This window comes from Hibiscus syriacus, unplaced genomic scaffold (assembly GCF_006381635.1).
Source record: "Hibiscus syriacus cultivar Baekdansim isolate YM2019G1 unplaced genomic scaffold, ASM638163v2 tig00110221_pilon, whole genome shotgun sequence".
NCBI lineage: Eukaryota > Viridiplantae > Streptophyta > Magnoliopsida > Malvales > Malvaceae > Hibiscus > Hibiscus syriacus.
This window is the reverse complement of record NW_024062635.1, coordinates 2,827,194-2,844,801: the sequence shown is the minus strand read 5'-3', so window position 1 is coordinate 2,844,801 and position 17,608 is coordinate 2,827,194. Positions and strand designations below refer to the sequence as shown.

Sequence of the window (17,608 nt, the reverse complement as noted above, 5' to 3'; positions counted from 1 at the left end):
CATATATTTTTTAAGTTAAGATAAAACTAAATATTTTTAAGTTAAAATAAGAGTAAAATATATTTTTTAAGTTAAGTTAAGATAAGAATAAATATATTTAATAATTTAATATAAAAATAAAATATATTTTTTAAAATTGATCCCCATTAAGATAAAAAATATTTTTAAAAGGTAAGATAAAAATATATTATATTGTTTAAATTAAGATAAGGCTAAAATGTATTTTTAATTTAAAATAAGAAAAATATATATTTTTAAGTTTAAGATAAAAATAAAATATATTTTTTAAAAGTTAATAATTGAATTTAAGATATATATCAAGAATTTAAGAATTTAAAATACAATATATATATATATACACACACACAATAAGTTCGGAAATTTAGAGCAAACTATCAACTTTGGCCCAATGGTGGTAGATTATTTGAAAGTTTGATTGTTTGATTTAAACTTTAACAAAATTTTAATCGGTTAATGATAAATTTTCAACTCGATTCCTGTTTAGACCAAATTAAAGGTCCTATAGGATGTAAAAGAAATTCTTTACTACCTAAAACTTTTCCATGAATTCCTTTGTCAAAACACTTGCTAAGTTTGGGGATTTAAAAGTTACGATATTGTTTTCTCTTGGATTATAAGGGCCATTGCCCATTCTCTAGTAAAATTTTGTGATTAGTGGCAACGATGATCAAAAGAACGTCTAATAATGATGACGTAAGTGAAAAAAAGTTGATGATCGCCGACTTAAAAGATGACTTTAGAGTTTTTTTCTAGGAATAAGATGATTTCAACATGTCATTTCTTGATGGCAATGACTATAGTGAAAACAAATAAAAAGTGAAGTGACTATGTTATAAATTTTAAAAGTTTGATAACCAAAATATAAACACCTAAAAGTTTGATGGTTATTTATATGATTTATCTTTTTTATTCTGAAAATTTTCTATAATTTTAAATTATCTATTAACGTGATATATAGCACAATATAAAAAAATATTATATTAATTTAAAATATATAGAGTGCCACCTCAATTGAATTAAAAGTTAGGATAAACTATAACAGTGACCACCCAACTATAGTCCATTTTCATTTCGACAATCATTTTTAATCTTGTCAATCATACCACCAAACTATTTAAATGCATTCAATCAGGCCACTAGCCGTTAACAGTTAACGGATATTCTGACGTAGTAGTTAATAAAATTGGTGTAGACACTAATTTTTCACTTTCATTAAAATTAAAATTAAAATTATTATTATTATTATTAATATATATTATTATTATTATATAAATAAATTACAAAACTGGAGGCCCGTTTACATGCCCAGACCCAACTCTGGCCCAACAGCCCGGATGCAGAGGAAACCTTAGGGTTTCACATTTCTCAGTCGCCGCCTTGTTTCTCTACCGTTGGATCTGGCAAGATCCAACGTCCCAGATGACTCCAGCAGATGATACCCTAGGGTATCATAACCCTAGGGCCACGTCCCAGCCGCCACTTCCAGAACAGCTACTGCCGACGCTTTTGCAGCCAGATGTTCGAACCCACTTCAGCCACGATGCCGCCGCCTCGCTGAAGACTCCAGAAGCTTTGCTGCTTCAACACCCGCCGCCCACGTCGCAAGCTATGAGGTGAGTCACCACAGGTTCGGTGACTCACTAGAACTCATCTTTGGGACCGGTCCGACGAGAGCCTCGTTGGTGGCTATAAAAGCCACCACACCTGCAAAGAAGAAAAAAAAACAGAGATGAGAGACAGAAAAAGAAAGAACATATAGCCACGGACGGGGAGAGAACCACGACAGTAAACAAAGAAAAACAAGCAAACAATCAACCAACATAAGCAACGAAAATAAAAGGAGATCGAGAAGAAACTTACCACCGGGAAGGAAAGCTGAACATCGTCGGATATCACTGAAAAACCGAAGGTATTAATCTAGATTTAGGATTTTCTAAGGGTTTTTAGGAGAAATAAAAGTCATATTCGGCTTTAGGACTTCTAGATCTATAATTTAGGGGTAAGATTGTAAGTTCCGGCCACCACTCACGGTGGCCGGCGGAGGTGATTGGCGTCGGAGCGCGGTGGTAGACGGTTGTCGGAATTCACCCGGTGACAGAACTTTAGAGAGAAGCGAGAGAGTTTTTTAATTCTCTCTAACTGAGAGAGAAGAGGGAAAGAGGAAAATGAAACATATGGCCCGAAGGGCCAGCCATATTCGGGTATAAATACCCCTTTCCAAACGACGTCGTTTTGGGAAGGGGTATATCTGTAATTTTGTAAAATTGGTAAATCATATGCACGGCCATTAAAGTTTTGAAAACTTTTATTTTAGTCACTAAAGTTTGTAATCTATGCAATTTAATCACCAAAAGCAATTTTTAATTATTTTAATTCGGTCTTTGAATTTTAATTAATTTATACTATAGTCACTACCTATGTATATATATATATATATATTTATGATAAATAACCATATTAGTCCCTTTTAATTTTCATAATTTATATTTTGACCCGAATTAATTAAATAAGGCTGAATTATTTTATTAGCACTTAGATTTATTTATCTATTTGAGTTAGAGCCTTTAAATTTAATAAACTTTATTTTAATCATCATTTAAATAATTAAGGGTTAATTATACTATTAGCAATTGTATTTTTACAATATTACGAACTAGGTCTTTAAAATTTGATATTTTACATTTTAAACACTAATATTATAATTACTTTCATTTTTGACCATTCAATTTATAATTTAATTTCACAGTTTTAAATTATTTCATTTTAGTCATTATTTAATATAATTTTATTTTATTCCTATATTGTAATTTATTTTTCAATATATTTAAACTAGTACTTTATTTATATATTTGTTTGTCATTATTTATATTTTATTCACTAATATTTACATGAAATACAATATTATAATTTTATATTTCGATTAGATAGCAATGTTTATTTATTTTTAAATATTAAGAAAGTGCAGTCTTAAAGCAACTGGATATCCATTTTCTGATATTTTTAATTAAATAAACATCTTATTTTTATAAATTATATATATATATATATATTTAAATGTTTTATTAATATTTATTTATTTTTTAATATTAAGAAATTGCAGTCTTAAAACAACTGGATGTCCATTTTCTGATATTTTTAAATAAATAAATATCCTATTTTTAAAATTATATATTAATCTATTATTATTATTTTTAGAAAAATGTCTTAATTATTTATTTATTTTTTAATATCAAAGAAAAGAGTTGTTTTAAGGCACCTAGAAGTCATTTTCTGATATTTCTAAATAAATAAATATTTTAATGATTATATCTTTGAAATAATAGGATTATAAATTAAATATATTTTTGAATTTTTAAATTTTTAATAATAGAGACAATTTATAATTAATAAGTACCAATTTTGGGCGTTGTGGGGGTGCTAATCCTTCCCCAAACGTAATCGACTACGAACCCCTTTTTATTATTAAAAAAACGAATATTTGGTTAAAAAGCATATCAGTTTATCTTTTAACTGATGATTTATTAAAAACTCTTTTAAAAAATAATTTTTAGGTATTCGACCTACCTGACCCAAAAGGCCGATGGCGATTCCCAAAACATTTTAAAAATCATTTATTCACATCACTTTTCCCGCCAAGTAAAATTTCGTGCCCGGGCGAAAACCGGTTATGACAATTGGTATAATTTATATTTAGTCATTATTACTTATACAATATATCAAATTGATCATAATTTTAAATTAATTCAATATATATAAATACACCAACTAATATTTATCTTATAATATAATGAAGGTCAAAACAACGAAAATAGAAACAACACAAAAATGACTTGATTCAAATAAATTAATATTTTAAAATATATTGTTTATATTCAACCCGCTCCACCCAAAAAATATATTATTTATATTCGACCCACACCGACTTGATTCAATTAAATTAATATTTTAAAATAGTTAAAATAATATACTTATAATTATTTATTATATTTTAAATGGTTAAAATAATATATTTTACCTTAAACTCGATCCGATTTGAATATATAAAAAATGTAAACTAGTAATTATACCAGTTTGAGTCGGGTCGATGATTTCTTACCTTAAACTCGGTCCCACCCCGATTCGAATATATTAGTACTTTAAAATAGTTAAATTAATACATTTATAATTATTTATTATAGTTCAAATAGTAAAAATAATATATTTTTCCTAAACCCGACCATCGAATATAGATATAAAATAATAAACTAATAATTTATACCGAGTTAGATCGAATAGCTTTAGTGTTGCTTCTATTTCCATTGTTCTAACCTTTATTATATTATAAGGTAAATATTAGTTGACGTAAGTATTATACTAGAAACTAGTCTTGGAACAGTGGTTGAGGTTGTTGCATCCATGCAAAGAGTCCTAGGTTTGATCCCCCTAAACACCCCCCCTAAAATGTAGTTTTAATATTTTTTTTTCCTTCCATCAAATGGTGACATGTATCACCATCTGATTAGAGGAAAAAATATTTAAATTAAATTAATAAAAGCCCTCCAATAATATCATGATACATGTCATCACACAATTGTAAGATTAAATATATTGAATTAATTTAAAATTATAACCAATTTGATAGATCGTGTAAGTAATAAGGACTAAATGTAAATTATACTAATTTTATTAACTGTCACTTCAACACTTCCATTAACTGTTAACGGCTAGTGGTCTAATTGGATGTATTTAAATAGTTGAGTGATTTGATTGACAAGAATTCAAAAATGATAGTTAAAATGAAAAGAAGCTATAGTTGGATGTTCACTGGTATAATTTACCCTAAAAGTTATATTTAAATGTTGAGACTAAATTTACAGAATTTATTTTTTAAAGTTCACGGGTTTAAAAGATGTTAGAGAGAAATTATAAGCTAGACTTGCCATGCTTGGTACATTAAAAAGGATTTCGTAAATTAGATTTCCACATCATCATTCCATTAAGAGATTAACGATAGTTAATAAATGAGTCTTCAAAACAATATAAATCAATACCCATAATAATCAATTGGGTAAAGTGTTCACAAATGATCCAACAACTATTAAAAGTTACAAATTGATTCATCAAACTATAAAATGTTTTTTAACCCCTCAACTATTAAAAGTTATAAAATAGTCACTTGAATATAAATCTATGTTCTAAACTCGTCCTTTTGCGTTAAAAATTGACAACATTCTAAGTTGAACGTTAATCTGGAGACTGTGATATGATAAAATCTGATGTTAAAATCTCAAAAATTGTCATATCTCAATCACCATGTTACGTCCAACTTAAATAATCATAATTTTTTAACAAAAAAAAAACGAGTTTGAAACATAATAAATAGTCGAATGACTATTTTATAATTTTTAATGATCGACTAACTTAATAAAGCAATACCTTATAATCGGGGTATCATTCTTATACTTTACCCTAATTAATTCGATGTTAGTGAATAGTTTGTTAGCAATAGATGACAATATATAAAAGAGAAAATCGCCTCAGTGACCAAAAAAAAGTTATAATATACGATTTTAACCAACTTTTTTTGGATTTGCCAAAATGACCAACAAAATCGCAACGCGAAATAAAAATCGCAACGCGATCCCCAGAATCGCAAATCAGTTTCCAAAATCGCAACGCGATTCTTGAAAATCGCGATGCGATAGTACAAATTCGCATTGCGATTTTCAATAATCGCAACGCGAATATGAAAATCGCAACGCGAACACATAAATCGCAACGCGTATCCGTAAATCGCAACGTGTATCCGTAAATCGCAACGCGTATGGGTAAATCGCAATGCGTATCCGTATATCGCAACGCGTATCCGTAAATCGCAACGATAATACATAAAATCGCAACGCGTATCCGTAAATCGCAACGTGTATCCGTAAATCGCAACGCGTATCCGTAAATCGCAATGCGTATCCGTAAATCGCAACGCGTATCCGTAAATCGCAACGATAATCCGTAAATCGCAACGCGTATCCGTAAATCGCAACGATAATCCGTAAATCGCAACGAGAATCTGTAAATCGCAACGATAATCCGTAAATCGCAACGAGAATCTGTAAATCACAACACTGAAATTTTGGGTATATAACACTGAAATCATAAACTAAATCCCTAAATCGCAACTCATTCCATCTCCATCTATCACTCTCTCCGGCGACATCCGTTCCTATATCCAACGACATCCTTCCCAATCCGGCAACAGGTTTTAGTTTCGCAGCTCGTCTGTTTAGTAAATTAATTTACAACCATGAAATCATCTGATCATGTTTGGATAGATTTGTGTTTTGGAGGGTCATGGGATAATGTTCATGGTGTTTTACAATATATGCCTTTACCCATGAATCTTCAACTAAAATTGTCTTTACAAAAGTTAACTTATGAAACTCTAATGCTACGTGTTTCAAATAAATTGAATTTAGAGCCCCTAAGTGGATTTAGGCTATCTTATCAGAGAAATGGTAAAGTTTATTTGTTAACCGACAATGAAGATGTTGAACGATTCATTGCTTACATTAGTGTTTCACAAGATGATGTTACATTGTATGTTGTTGAACCTAGAAGTAGTATTGTTGGGTCAGTAGCGGGTAGTAATCAACTAAGTTTTTCTCAAAACCCACAACCTTTCTCTAATCCAAATCCCAATCAACTTTCAGCACCAAATTCCGGTTTTCGTATTGACCAGTTAGACGATGATGAGCCAACAGAAAAAATTGTGAGTACTAGTCAGTATTCGAAATTTGGTCTTGGTCAATATCCGGACTTTGATATTGGTCAATACACGGATTTTGATGATGTTTCAGAAGAAGAAACAGACCATGTGTGTAATGATTTTAATATTGGTCAATACCCGAATTTTGATGATGAAACACCCGTTGCCGAGGAAGATGTTGTTGATGATAATGAGGAGGAAGTTACGACTGTGAATGAACATGTTGAACATCCATTCTGTAATTCATATAATCCTGAAGAAGAAAAAGAAGAAGAAAAAGTCCCCGAAGAAAAGAAAATGCCACGGGAGTATAACTGGAATATGCCAGAATTACTTCAGTTACCGGAAGAAGAGTTGGCAAAGAAAGCAGTTGATTGTTACACAAAAGTTATTCGTGTCAAGAAAGATGATTGTTTTGATACAAAGGAAGACTTGAAGATAGCTTTGTATACAAAATGTGTGGAAGATGGCTATCAACTAAAAGTTAACAAATCAAGCAAAGATCGTTTCGAAACAAGGTGTATGATTGACAAAAACTGTACGTGGCGTATGATTGCAAAGAGAATAAAAGATTGCAAAATGTTTCAAGTTAGGACTTTTATTGATAAACATACATGTTCAAGAACCCTCGTTTTTCCTCACCATAGACAGGCAAACAAAAAGGTGTTGGGTGGTTTTCTGGCTGAGTTAATGTTTTTGAATGGCAGGGTATATCGGGGACATGAAATTATGACTGACATGAATGCTCGGTTCAAGATTAGTATATCATATTCTCAAGCTTGGAGAGCCAAATGTTATGCCTTGGAATTGTTGAGGGGGTCGCCAGAAGCATCGTTTGCCCAACTGCCGGCTTATTGTCACAATTTAAAGCTGAAAAATCCTGGGTCGGTAACTCATATCAAAACAGATAGAGATGGACGCTTTGAGTTGCTGTTTATCGCCATTGGTGCTACGGTTAGTAAATCAATATAATTTTGTTGACTCATTTTTGTTAGTTACATGCATTTCACATTTAAATGATTATATTTCTTGTGTATATTATTTTGTAGATTCGTTCGTTTATTACTTGCATGCGCCCAGTTATTATAGTTGACGGAGCACATTTGAAAGGTCGATACCTTGGAGTAAACTTATTAGCAGTAGCCATGGATGCTAACAATGGGATATTGCCAATAGCTTACGGGGTTGGCAAATCTGAAACCTCTGATTCATGGACATGGTTTATGGGGCATCTTAGGGATTGCATAGGTCCTATTAGCAATCTGACAATCATATCCGATAGGGCAAACTCAATTGACAACGCTGTTAGAAGGTGTTTCCCAGATGCTTTTCATGGACTTTGTGGTGTTCATTTGTATAGAAATCTAAAATCAAGGTCTGCTGGTATAAAAAAGCACAAATGGACATACTGGAAGGCTGTAAAAGCTTATCGGGAAGTGGATTTCAATAAGCATATAAATTGTTTAAGACGTGTTTTGCCTCAGTGTGCTCAAACACTAGAAGATGTCGGGTTTGAAAGATGGTCAAGAGTACATCAACTTGGAGCAAGATATGGTTTCATGACGTCTAATAGTGCAGAATCAATCAACGCTCTAAGTCGTCATTCCCGGAAATTACCCATTACTATGTTAATGGAGTTTTTTCGAGCCTCTATTCAACAGTGGTACTACAAGAAAAGAAACCATGCAGGTATTATTTCTTTGAATTCGTAACTTATCATATTTATATTTTACTAAGTATTGTTTATTTAAATTTACAGGAACATTGGAACATCGTGTTACACCATGGACTGAAAAAAAGATAACGAAACGTGTTGTGAAGTCAACGTCATGGAGAGTTGAACCATGTTCAAACACTTTGTTTCAAGTACTGGATAATAACTTAAATGGGCTAGTCGATCTAAATGCAAAGACGTGTAGTTGTATGAAATGGCAAACATCTGGTTATCCGTGTGGCCATGTTATAAAAGTTGCTCTTCATTTAAACCAAGATGATTCAAGCGCATACGCTATGGATTGCTACACTACAGAAGTTTATCGACAGACTTATGCCGAGATTGTCTACCCTATTCCACATCCTTCTGAGTGGGACATACCAGATGACTTACAAACAGTTTTGCCACCAGCCATGGACAGAAGGCTACCTGGCCGACCAAAAAGTCACGATCGTATACCGTCTAAGGGTGAAGAGAAGAAGAGATCGACATGTAGTCGGTGCAAGGAAAGTGGTCATACAAGGTTGACATGTGGATCACCAGTGCCATCAAAATCATCTTTTCCTCTACCAAAATATGGATCCTCATCAAAATCCAAAGCTCATATGGTGTCAAGCAAAAGGCAATCATCTTTAAAATCCCAATCACGATTGGCTTCACCTTTTGAGACTGTTAACTTAGGTGATTTTTAAATGCAAACGTTGTATTATGTGGATTTTATGTGTGAACTTTTAACATTTTCAGTTGAATTAATGACTCAGGCCAACCATTTTGACTTAACCAACTCTTGTTATTCAGTTGTTATCACTATTAGGCATGCATTTGACTATCGCAACACGGAAAATACAATCGCAACGCGAAATGAAAATCCCAACATGAAAATCGCAATGCGGAAATGAAAATCGCAACGAGAGAATCGCAATGCGAAATGAAAATCGCAATGCGAAATGAAAATCGCAACGAGAGAATCGCAATGCGAAATGAAAATCGCAATGCGAAATGAAAATCGCAATGCGAAATGGAAATCGCAATGCGAAATGAAAATCGCAATGCGAAATGAAAATCGCAACGAAAGAATCGCAATGCGAAATGAAAATCGCAATGCGAAATGAAAATCGCAACGAGATAATCGCAATGCGAAATTATAAACGCATTGCGATTTTCATTTCCGCATTGCGATTTTCATTTCGCATTGCGATTCTCTCGTTGCGATTTTCATTTCGCATTGCGATAGTCATTTTTGCCTTCAACATAATGCAGATTGAAATCAACAAAATCAACCATTACATTTCAATCAATTAAACAAGCACAAATAAGAATTATGTTCGCATCAATTACACAAATCAACTTTTACAAATCATCTTTTACAAATCAATTAAACAATCAAAAAATAAGCAATAATTCTTATTTCCGATCATCTACTATTGAATCAACTTTTACAAATCAATTAAACAATCAAAAAACAATCAATTAAACTATTGAATCAACTTTTGCAGCTCGACATCATTTTCACGCAGTTCACTTCTGAGATTAACCTGCAGAAACCAAACATTTGTTCAGACAACACTTTCTACAAATTATTGAATTCTAGTTACTTAACCAAACATTTTCAAACCAAAAGTATATAAACTTACCAATTGTTTATGGACATTTTTATAACGCGGATGCAGGTAGGCAGCGTCTCGTATATATCGATTTAGCCATATAATGCCGAAACCACAAGCCTACTGCAGCTTTATCTCTATCGGTGGGAGGTAGATACTTGATGCTTCCCGTCGTCAAACGCTCCAACGCCAAGCATACGAGAGGACCACAATCTCCTCTGGCTCCGCTCGTTTGTTGTGGCGCGGTCTCGTCTCTAATAACTGTAATATTGAGCTTCTTTGGCTTCTTGTTTCCAGAACGAGTCCAATAATTGATCGCATCCAAGAATTTAGCCAAATGAGAGCTCCATCCCTTAATAACATCTCTTAAATCAGCCAATGATATGTAATTTATCATGCTGTCATACACTATTGTCTTAAGGGATGGGAGCTGAAGCTCGACGAGAATCCAATGTTTACGTTCCAAAACAGGGATAAACACCTGCAATCATAAGTAATAATTCATTCATTTGCGCACTTATTTCATAAAACCTTTAAACTCAATCTAAAATAAATACTAACCTTATCGACCTCCCACCATGCAGGATAAAGTTTAGCTTGTCCATTGCCCAAATCAAATGATTCATCTCGTGCATTCTTCAAGTGAACGGCGTGAAAAGACGTCGGCATTATTGTATATCGTATATTTTTAATTTTCTTAAGTTTTCTTATTATTAGAAGACGTGTCACCCACGCATCGATATGCTGTTTTACAAAAAAAGACATATATTAGTGACTTACATAAATTTAAAAAAAAAATTAATCAAATTGAAATATAAGAAAAATATAAGACTTACCCCCCCATCGAAATAGCCATTGTCTTCGACCCCTAATAATACGCCCCACCAAGGCCGTTCAAGCAACAAAAAGATATCATCGGGCCCCTAATAACCCGACGTAAAGCATCCACTCTATCGGGCCGCTAAATAATTAAATACAAAAATCAGTAAATAAACAGACATGATATTTAAACAGTGAAAACAAAGACAAATATGTTTCAAACTTGCATTGTATTCACCCAAGTCATTATTCTATCATAGTTCACAAAATGCATCAGATAACAAAGAAAAATATGTTTCAAACTAATACCCTGAAGTTAGTATTTGTTTTGTCTATTGGTTGAAGTAAATTTATCCATTCAAGTTTCAATTTGCAGAAGAAGAAATAGTTTACTTTCGCAACACGAAACTTAAAATCGCAACGCGAAACCAAAATCGCAACGCGAAATGAAAATCGCAACGACAGAATCGCAATGCGAAATGAAAATCGCAACGAAAGAATCGCAACGCGAAATGAAAATCGCAATGCGATTTTGGTTTCGCGTTGCGATCTTGTCGTTGCGATTTTGGTTTCGCGTTGCGATTCTGTCGTTGCGATTTTCATTTCGCGTTGCGATTTTGGTTTCGCGTTGCGATTTTAAGTTTCGTGTTGCGAAAGTAAACTATTTCTTCTTCTGCAAATTGAAACTTGAATGGATAAATTTACTTTCAACCAAAAGACAAAACAAAGACAAATACTATTTCACAGTGTTAAAGAATACACAGTTTAGCAGAATTGGCAGCAACCGAACAAATTTACTTTCAACCAAAAGACAAAACAAAGACAAATATATTTCACAGTGTTAAAGAATACACAGTTTAGCAGAATTGGCAGCAACCGAACAAATTTACTTTCAACCAAAAGACAAAACAAAGACAAATATATTTCACAGTGTTAAAGAATACACAGTTTAGCAGAATTGGCAGCAACCGAACAAATTTACTTTCAACCAAAAGACAAAACAAAGACAAATACTATTTCACAGTGTTAAAGAATACACAGTTTAGCAGAATTGGCAGCAACCGAATAAATTTACTAAGCAATCTAAGTGAAATGGCTAATCTAAGTGAAATTACGAGTAAATTTATCATTAAGTTAAATATGGAAAATCTTAAACTTACCTCGTTGCGTAGAGTATGAACCTCATTCTGCAACGATACTATCATCTCACGTAGAGCGGCAACCTCACCACGTAAAGTTGACACCTCCACACGCCATGCACCATCGTTATCGCGTAGAGTACCGATCTCCTCACGCAAGGCATTGACCTCATCACGTAACTCCCTTGACTCATCCCGTTGAGGTGGAGGTGGAGAACAGGGAGATAGGAGTCGTGGCATCTTTGCCGGTCGCCTATCATGAGGTGATGGTGGAGAAGAGGCTCGATGATGTGACGGGATAGGTGATGGCTCTCGTTCTAGAGGTGTATAGTCGTCACGATCGGGTGATGGCTCTAGGTGAGGTGATGGCTCTCGAATTGGAGGAAGTGGATGCTGCTCATCATCCGTGCCATCAAAAAAACTCTGACTAGCTTGCCACCAATCAGTGGCAAGCTCTTCCTCCGTGGGTGACAGTCTTTGTAATGGAATGTTGGCCTCCTAAAATATAAAAACTCAAACAAAGTTAAACGTCTACTATTAATAACTTGTTTATATATTATATGAAAGTATTTGTGTTAACTTACATTATTTATTGTGGCATATGGTATTAAGTCTTCCCAATCCAACAGAGTTTTCCTCTTCCAGGAAATAGCCCTGGGAATATCATTTGACGTTTTTATTGCATATGTACGCATGCTGGGGAAAGCCTCGAATATCCAAATCTACAAACAATATAATAACAAAATTAGTAATTGTTAAATAATTAATTATAATTTTAGAAACATTATATAGAAATTCTTACCTTAAAGGCCCAAACAAAGCCTGACAAAGTGTATTTGGACCCATCGCCCCGCAAACTTTTGCGGTCATCAAAGGCAGACGACAACTTAGTCCAGGTAGCTTTCCATATATACGAACCCCACGGAAACAGATTCCATGCATTCAGGTCCTCTACCAATATTATTAGCTCCCGATGAATAGGTTGTCTGGCCTCTCTGCCTAAAAAGCCGGCATACACAAGTAGTAGAAGGCATACTCGGACAACATCGACGTCTTCCATCCGAGTGAAACCAGCTTTCTTATTAAATAATTTCTTCAGGTCGTCGACATGTAGGTTCGGCTTCTCCATTGACTCATCCGGAAAAACCCGGGATAACCATGATGGGCGGGCGATATGACGAGTGTACCGGCCTACATCATCGTGTCCGAATCGTAGACCAGTGATTAAGCAGAACTCCTTCCGCCCAAAGCAAGTATACGCTGGTGGAAAATGAAACCATATCTCTTCCTCACCACGTTGTATACTGTCGGGTAGATTTGATGTCATGGTCTGAAGCCACAAATGGGTCAAATTAGCATCTCCACCCGGATGCTGTACTCTCAGCCATGGCCCGAAGCAGGTTTCCTCAAACAATTGTCTTTGAGCAGGTGAAAGCTTCTTTGCAATTGTAGTGGCCAGGCTGACTTTATTTCTCAAGGTCAATTGAGCCGAAAAAATTTCTACAAAAACAATAAACATACCAAGTTAGATATACCAAAAACTACACTGTGAAGATATACCAAAAACAATAAACATAAAAAGTAGTAGTTTATTCTTGAAACTAAAATTTGCAACACTGTTTTGTCTTTTGGTTGAAATGAAAATCGCAACGAGAGAATCGCAACGCGAGATGACAATCGCAACGAGAGAATCGCAACGCGAAATGAAAATCGCAACGAGAGAATCGCAACGCGAAATGAAAATCGCAATGCGATTTTGGTTTCGCGTTGCGATTCTCTCGTTGCGATTTTCATTTCGCGTTGCGATTCTCTCGTTGCGACAGTCATTCTCTCGTTGCGATTTTCATTTATCTCGTTGCGACTCTTCTGCAAATTGAAACTTGAATGGATTGCATTACTTCAACCAAAAGACAGAACAAAGACAAAGACAAATACTAACTTGAAAATCGCAACGAGAGAATAGCAACGCGAAATGAAAATCGCAACGACAGAATCGTAACGCGAAATGAAATCTAAGTGAAATGGTTAATCTATTATTGAAATGACCAGTAAACTTATCATCAGTTTCAATATGAAAAACCTACAATAATGCAAACATTTCAAAATAAAAATAATTAAAAAAACTAACCCTCGGAGGTTGATTTTCCATTTCTGAATATTGTGAGGGATTTCTGACCGTGAATGGTTGTGAGGGATTTCGCCAGAGATGGGGACGGAAATCTTCGGAGATGGGGACGGATTTCTTCGCCGTAGAGAGTGAGAGATGGAGATGGGACTGAGTTGTGATTTTAGGTTTTAGGTTATGAGTTTCGATTACGGGATTTTGTCTTAATATTCTTTTTGTAATTTGAAAATAAAATACGCGTAGCGATTATAATGGCGCTTTAAATATCGCGTTGCGATTTACGGATACGCGTTGCGATTTTATGTATTATCGTTGCGATTTACGGATACGCGTTGCGATATACGGATACGCATTGCGATTTACCCATACGCGTTGCGATTTACGGATACACGTTGCGATTTACGGATACGCGTTGCGATTTATGTGTTCGCGTTGCGATTTTCATATTCGCGTTGCGATTATTGAAAATCGCAATGCGAATTTGTACTATCGCATCGCGATTTTCAAGAATCGCGTTGCGATTTTGGAAACTGATTTGCGATTCTGGGGATCGCGTTGCGATTTTTATTTCGCGTTGCGATTTTGTTGGTCATTTTGGCAAATCCAAAAAAAGTTGGTTAAAATCGTATATTATAACTTTTTTTTGGTCACTGAGGCGATTTTCTCTATATAAAACTAAAATTTCGCTTACTTACTGATTGGCGCCTCCGGTTCTAGGTGCAAAATCATCATGTGATGTACCATCAGAACAAAAAGTTTTCAACTTTCAAACACTATACTTTTTTAATATCGGATTATTTGAAGACTAATTCTAAATTATGTCTGCTAACTCAACAGTCAACCCTGCCAAATGCTAGACCATTGGTTTCCATAAGGCGATTGACCATTCAATTCAAAAGTAATAACCTTGAATAAATACTATTGCGTAGGAGATTAAAATAAAGATATTGGAGTTGATTGGCTCCCTTGTTCAACATGGGATAACATTACCTAGAAGATCCTTTAAAACAAACAGAGAAACTCTTCGGACTTAAGTCATACAATCTTATGGGACGAAAATAAATTATCAATAGAAAATATAAAAAAATATCTAAAATATATGTTAATTTGAAATTTTCAATACTCCACCCGACCCCCAGTCCATCCCTGCATGGAACTGTTAAGTCGGATAAGGAATCACTCTTCTGAACTTCCAATGAAATTTTTTGTCAAACGGAAATGCAAAAACGGAAGGGTTGCTTATGCCAAGTACTCAAATTCGGTAGTACAGCTACAATATAACATATCAACGTGGAGTGATGAAAACAAGGGTGAAAAATGCGGTCAAGTAATGAATTAAATTAAACCTTATCGAGTGCTCCTCTAGACGATGTGCTCAAATGAATTGAGAAACAACTCTTCCAGGTGAAGGAAGAGTGCAGTGCTTTTAGCATGCTAAAATGAAAAGCCTTGAAAGAAATTCTCTCTATTTGATCCATCATATTTTAACATATCCAAGAATCGTAATACCGATTCCGTATGCTGAAATGAAGGGCCTTGAAAGAGAGAGGACACAGAATTTGATGTCAGGGGTAAAAACCTTATAAAATATTAGGAAGGGCAAATTTATAAAATTTTAAAAACAAAAATAAATTATCAATAAAAAATACAAAAAAAAATTAACATATGTAATAATTTGAAATTTTCAAGGAGAGCCTATCCATTCATGACTCGTCCATATTTCTGTTCATATTTGATGTCTTATAAAGGACTAGCAGTATACCAACAGCTTATGATCCTATTCGTTAACACCATTATCAAAACCTTATGAAAAGAAAATAAATATCATTTCTCATGAGCTCCTTTTCTTTACAAAACATCATGTTCTCATAATACCTCAAAAGATTTGAGTTCCCAAAGTTTCCAGATTCCCTAAACACCATTACCATCCCCTGCAAACACGTTTCACCAAACTATTTCAGTAGCAGACATAAGAAAATAACTGGAAAACTCCCTAAATAAGTATAAAATGACATTAAAAGTTCAAAAAAAAAAAAATGAAAGTTAGGGAATTTAAGGGCACAAGTACAACCTTTGCATCTGGTAATCTGTTAAGCATCAAGAAACAGGTCTATTTCTGCAGATAAACAAGTTGAAGAAATTGCAGTTAACAGCTAAATAAGTTCCTAAAACAATTAAAGTTCACATGAAAATTCAGAAGCAGCAAAAGAACCTTGATAGGCGCATCGATAACACGGTAAGATTCAGGTGTTGTACCAACCAACCACAGTCCAGGGAAAACACTCTGAAACATCCACAAAACCAGAAAGAAAGTTAAACATTTTATCAAATGATTGAAAAACATAAATAAAAAACGCAGAGATTTTTGCTTATACATCAAGCTGTTTCTGGATATTCTTGGGCCTTTTTCTGGGCCTTCTGGAGGGCCTTGATCCCGTTATCACGAAGATATCTTCTTCAATTTCATCCCTCATTAAAGTTAAACGAAACTTCTTTTTCTCTTTCTTTTCTGCTCCTACTCCATTTTCAGCCAAAACCCTTAATCTCATTGACTTCGGTGCCGCCGTTTCACTCGTCTTTTCCACCACTGTCGTCGTTGCAGCCGAGGACGTCTCAATAACCACCATCTTCCTCGGCCTCAAATTCCACCGTCGCTGCACAGTCTCCTCCTCTACTTCTTCTTCGTCGGGTTTACTTTTTTGCGGCTTTAACGACTCTTCTTCTTCTCCTTCTCGTTGCTTCGTTTCTTCGCGGTGGCTTAGTTTGATGGGTTGTGGTGGGGGAGAATAGGATAAGCGGTGAATGCGGGTGGAGCGCGACCCAACACTCATCGGACGCAAACCGTTGTGGTCGGAGTCGGATTCAGGTGAAAGGATGCGTTCGACGGCTGTATTAGAAGAACTACCACCTCCGCTGGTCCCCCATTTGAAAAACGTGGAATTTAAGTTGTGTAGAGGTCGTGACTTCACAGGCGCAGTTTCCATCAAAATTACAAAACGAAAAAGAATAAAAGAAACAACCATACACAAACGACAAGGGCGCTCCCTAGAGAATTATGCACTGAGCGACGGCAACCGCGGCGTAGCAAGTGTCGGAGCAAAGGAAGAGCATCCGAAGAAGACGAAATATCCAAACAATCCGTTTGTTGAAAAAGAAGAAGGTTGTTTTCGTAGGTCATTTATAAGAAGGCGGGTTTTTTCGCTATGACGATTTTGGCCCTAATGTTTTCTATATTTGCATATATGTAGTTTTGACGGCTTTGATGACATTTGACTTTAAAGTGTGGGTCTGAGCGTCCGATTTGTGGACTTTTAAAATAGGCCGGTCCGTGTGGGCCCTTCAACGGTGGGATCGGAGCTGTTGAATTAGGGAACGTTTTAGCATCCCTCACGTCACGTGTTCCTTCATTAGTAAAACCCAACCTAAATCCTTAAATATTCTAGA

At 34.7% G+C, this 17,608-nt stretch overlaps 1 protein-coding gene across 1 annotated transcript; it reads right to left on the bottom strand.

Moving 5' to 3' along the window:
* Window positions 1-15,955: 15,955 nt before the first annotated feature.
* LOC120114297 lies at window positions 15,956-17,223 on the bottom strand. The gene is made up of 4 exons (XM_039135256.1): window positions 16,540-17,223; window positions 16,377-16,448; window positions 16,236-16,280; window positions 15,956-16,095 (listed from the first exon to the last, which is right to left on the bottom strand). Exons 1-3 carry the CDS (start codon window positions 17,185-17,187, stop codon window positions 16,275-16,277), a joined length of 726 nt encoding a protein of 241 aa, XP_038991187.1. The 5' UTR covers window positions 17,188-17,223; the 3' UTR covers window positions 15,956-16,095; window positions 16,236-16,274.
* Between the last annotated feature and the right edge of the window lie 385 nt (window positions 17,224-17,608).

What these genes read in the sequence shown, in the direction of transcription:
- LOC120114297 (XM_039135256.1), bottom strand. Translation starts at nt 17,187, where the DNA reads ATGGTTGTTTCTTTTATTCTTTTTCGTTTTGTAATTTTGATGGAAACT. An exon ending in ATATCCAGAAACAGCTTGAT is followed by an intron (nt 16,449 to 16,539) that starts GTATAAGCAAAA and finishes TGGATGTTTCAG; the next exon opens with AGTGTTTTCCCTGGACTGTG.